Genomic DNA, 4,879 nt, shown 5'->3' on the forward strand with positions numbered 1-4,879 from the left:
GCTGTCCCTCAGCTCTTCAGCTCAAGGCGAGCGCTCTGCCACTTGAGCTACAGCGCCACTTCCGGTTTTCTGGTGGTTTATTGGAGATAGGATTCTCACAGTCTTTCCTGCCCGGGCTAGCTTTGAACCTCGATCCTCAGATCTCAGCCTCCTGAGCAGCTAGGATTACAGGCGTGAGCCACCAGCGTCCGGCTCACAGCTCCACTTTCACCTTTTTGTTTTTAACTAGTTTACTGGAGATAGGAGTCTCATAGACTTTCCTGTCCAGGCTGGCTTCGAACAGTGATCCTCAGACCTCAGCATCCTGAGTAGTTAGGAATCCAAGCATGAGCTTTTTGTAGTTAATTGGATAAAAGAATCACTCGAAAAAGGCTTTTCCAGGTGTGGTGCCAGTGGCTCTCACCTGCAGTTCTAGCTACTCAGGCTGAGATCTGAGGATCTCGGTTCAAAGCTAGCTCCAGCTAGGAAAGTCCATGACTCTTTTTTTTTTTTTGGTCCGGTCGTAGGGCCTGAACTCTGGGCCTGAGCACTGTCCCTCAGCTCTTCAGCTCAAGGCTAGCACTCTACCACTTGAGCCACAGCGCCACTTCCGGCTTTTTTTTTCTGCTTATGTGGTGCTGAGGAATCGAACCCAGGGCCTCATGCATGCAAGGCAAGCGCTCTACCACTAAGCCACCTTCTCAGCCCTCCATGAGACTCTTATTTCCCATTAACCACTCAAAAACTGGAAGTGGCGCTGAGGGCTTGAGCCTTGAGCACAAAGAAGCTCAAGGACAGCATCCTGGTCCCAAATACAAGCCCCACAACCAAAAAACAAAAAGTCTTTTCCTGCCCAGGCTGGCTTTGCAATCCTCAGATTTCAGCATCCTGAGTAGCTAAGATTATAGGTGTGAGCTACCAACAACTGGCTACTTCTGGCCTTTTCACGGTTAATTAGAAAAAGTATCTCACAGACTTTCCTACAGAGATTGGCTTTGAACAGTAATCCTCAGATCTTAGCATCCTGCGTGGCTGAGTGGCCATAAATCCCTGGCACTGGGTATCACATACATACAGAAAAGTATTTTACTCCAGATAATATTTATTTTACTTCACCCTTAAAATATCTCCAGGTTTAAAACAGTTTAGGAAAGAGAAATGACTAAGACCATTTACCAAACTGTGCACATGCTTTTCACCCCCTAAAAGAGACAGAGATACTAGTGTTCTCAAATCATCAACTGTGAAGACTGCACGGCTGTTTGGCCATTCTTGATTAAAATATAAACAAATTTAAATCTAGAATAATCCTAGCTCAGAGATGATAAATTGGTTTTGCATTCCAACGGCTAGTCTTTGAAGTGCTATGTGGAAAAGTATTCTGTAGCTCCATCTAGCAGTGTTGGAAGTGTGTAAATAGGTTACATATCATAACAAAAATACATTGTATTTACTCAACAGAGCTAGGGAGTTTTAGAAGCTGAGCTGCCGCCGGGCGCTGGTGGCTCACGCCTGTAATCCTAGCTACTCAGGAGGCTGAGATCTGAGGATCGCGGTTCAAAGCCAGCCCGGGCAGGAAAGACTGTGAGACTCCTATCTCCAATAAACCACCAGAAAACCGGAAGTGGCGCTATAGCTCAAGTGGTAGAGCGCTCGCCTTGAGCTGAAGAGCTGAGGGACAGCGCCCAGGCCCAGAGTTCAAGCCCCACGACCGACAAAAAAAAAAAAAAAAAGAAGCTGAGCTGCCTAATTGTCATAGTTCCATAGCCAGAAATCTGACTCATCTTTAAGAAAGAAACCGGGAACACACATGCCTGGATATACACTTTCAGAGGTAGTTTTTGAAAAGTTTTACCATTTCTGACCAACAAAGACAAATTATGAAGGAATACATTTTCTTCAGTTTGGATAGCTCTCAATGAAATTTTAGCTCTATTAACAAACTTGATTTCCAATCCATACCAGCAACTACATTATCTCATAATGAATGGTCACATTATACTCCATTGCCATCTACACAGAAACAAATTATCTTTAGGGGCTGGGAAGGTGGCTCAGTGGTAGAGCGCTTGCCTTGCATGCATGAGGCCCTGGGTTCGATTCCTCAGCACCACATAAGCAGAAAAAAAAAGCTGGAAGTGGCGCTGTGGCTCAAGTGGTAGAGTGCTAGCCTTGAGCTGAAGAGCTGAGGGACAGCACCCAGGCCCAGAATTCAGGCCCCACAACTGGCAAAAAAAAAAAACAAAAACAAAAACAAATTATCTTTAGGGATAAGGGTATCACTAAGTGGCAAAACATGTTATTTATCATGTAGCACAAGGACCTGGATTCTATCCCCAGCACCAAAAAGAAGAAAGGTGGGAGGGGGAGGGGAGAGGAGAAAGGGGAAGCAAAAGTCTTCCAAGATAGAAAGAAATCTTCAAAAATCAACACATGTGACATTTGTAATTTTAAATATAAAATTACCATTTGCACACACAACACTCACATACCAAATCACAAATTAAGTTTTGTAAAATGCTCTATTTCCAACTGAAAACTTAATGACAGGCACATTATACCTCTTAAATAGAGACCGAAAGATGGCAACAATTCACTTCTCTATATAATTCAAAGAGAAAGTAAGCTCCTTTCCAGATTTCCACAATGAAGATATTCCCTAAGTAACTTATGTTGTTGCTTGTGGGGCTTGAACTCAGGGCCCAGGTGCTCTCACTGAGTTCTTTTGCTAAAAGGCTAGTGCTCTACCATTTTAAGCCACAGTACCACTTCCGGTTTTTTGGTGGGTAATTGGAAATAAAGAGTCTCACAGCTGGGCACTAGTGGCTAACATATATAATCCTGGCTACTAAGGAGGCTGAGATCTAAAGACTGTGGTTTGAAGCCAACCTGGGCAGGAAAGTCTGTGAGAATTTTATTTCCCATTAACCACCAGAAAACAGGAAGTGGCACTATGGCTACAAGTGGTAGAGAATCAGCCTTGAGCAAAAAGAGCTCAGTGACAGCACCCAGGCCCCAAGTTAATCCCACAACAGAACCCATCCCCAAAATAATCTGACTTTCCTGCCTGAGCTGGTTTTGAACCTTGATCTTTAGATCTCAGCATCCTGAGTAACTAGGATTACAGATAGAAGCCACCAATGCCCAGCCCCAATTAACTATTTTAACCTCAATGGGGCTCCCTGTACCCACTGCTTTCTCCCCATATTGCTTATATTATCTAGCCTTCAAAACACAGTGTGAAGTAAGTCGATTAACAAAACTTTTTATAAATTTGAAAACAATTAGCACCAGTGGCTCATGGCTATAATCTTAGCTCTTAGGAAGCTGAGATGTAAGGATCACATTTTGATGGTCAGCCCTGGTAGGAAAATCTGTAAGATTCATAAATCAGCAGTAAAGTGGTAGAATACTAGCCTTGAGCAAAAAAGCTCAGACAGTGCCCCATGTTGAGTTTAAGCCCCATGATAAACAAAAATAAAAATAAATTGAAAGAAAAACTTTAAAAATTCGAATACTAGCAAAAGGCTTCCTTCCCTTTTCCAGGACTAGGATTCTAACTGAAGTACTTGCTTAGCAAGCATGAGGCTGGGGGTTCAATCCCTAGCAATGTAAAAATAATAAAAGTCCTTTCTTGCCCAACAGAGGTGGCTCACGTCTGTAATCCTACTCAGGAGGCTGAGATTTGAGGATCACAGTTCAAAGACAGCCCAGGCAAGAAAAGTTCATGAGACTCTTATCTCCAATAAACCACCAGAAAGACTGGAAGTGGCGCTGTGGCTCAAGTGGTAGAGTGCTTGCCTTGAGCTGAAGAGCTGAGAGACAGTGCCCAGACCCAGAAGTTCAAACCCCACAACTGACAAAAAAAGTCATGTCTTCACAGATTTTCACTTTACAATATTAAACACCATACTTCTTTTGTTTCATTTTTTATGAAGACAGTAATTAAAATTTAAATAGTTTATTAACAGAAAGGCACTAAGTGGAAACTATAGTTTATAGAAATACAAAGTCATTTCTAAAATAACCTAAGAACTAAAAGACCTAACTTCTCAAAGTTTGCTTACCATCCCCCTGCATGTCTGAAGTCCATAGTGTCAGATTATCACGTAACAACTGCATGATAAGTGTAGAGTCTTTATAGCTTTCTTCACTCAGAGTATCCAGTTCTGCAATTGCATCATCAAAAGCTGCTTTTGCCAACCTGAAATAAACGTAAGAATTAAAGTTAAAAAACTAAAATAGTACCTATAAAAAGTCATCAGGAGTTGGACACCAGTGGCTCTCGCCTGTAATCCTAGCTGCTCAGAAGGCTGAGATCTGAGGATCACGGTTCAAAGCCAGCCTGCGCAGGAAACTCTGTGAGACTCCTATCTCCATACACTACCAGAAAACAGGAAGTGGTGCTGTGGCTCAAGGGGCAGAGCTCTCGTCTTGAGCTGAAGAGCTCGCCTTGAACTGAAGAGCGCCGGAACAGTGCCCAGGCCCAGAGTTCAAGCCCCATGACCAACCAAAAAAAGGCATCAGTGGCTCACGTCTGTAATCCTAGCTACTCAGGAGGCTGAGATCTGAGGATGGCAATTCAAAGCCAGCCTAAGCAGGAAAGTCCATCAGACTCATCTCCAATATTAGCCATCAGAAAACTGGAAATGGCGCTGTGGCTCAAGTGGTAGGAACGCTCGCCTTGACTGAAGAACTGAGGGACAGCGCATAGGCCCAGTTTAAGCTCCACTATCCACCAAAAAAAAATATTAAAAAGTTAGCTAATGGTCTTTTAGTTATTACCATGAGTAGTAGTAACAACGATAGAAAAGAAAAATAGATGGCCCGGGAAGTTGGCTCAGTGGTAGAGTGCTTGCCTTGCATGCATGAGGCCCTGGGTTCGATTCCTCAGCACCAC

General features: G+C 43.4%; 1 protein-coding gene across 1 annotated transcript in view; it reads right to left on the reverse strand.

Annotated features, from left to right (window-relative positions):
- Ywhae (tyrosine 3-monooxygenase/tryptophan 5-monooxygenase activation protein, epsilon) overlaps positions 1-4,879 on the reverse strand; it is a 53,510-nt gene that overhangs the window by 5,583 nt on the left and 43,048 nt on the right. Inside the window, exon 5 of the mRNA XM_013016524.1 lies at positions 4,047-4,183. Within this exon, the coding sequence (XP_012871978.1) occupies positions 4,047-4,183 (137 nt within the window). The remainder of the gene's footprint in view (positions 1-4,046; positions 4,184-4,879) is intronic.

The sequence above is a fragment of the Dipodomys ordii genome, unplaced genomic scaffold (genome assembly GCF_000151885.1).
Source record: "Dipodomys ordii isolate 6190 unplaced genomic scaffold, Dord_2.0 Scaffold31, whole genome shotgun sequence".
NCBI classification, from domain to species: domain Eukaryota; kingdom Metazoa; phylum Chordata; class Mammalia; order Rodentia; family Heteromyidae; genus Dipodomys; species Dipodomys ordii.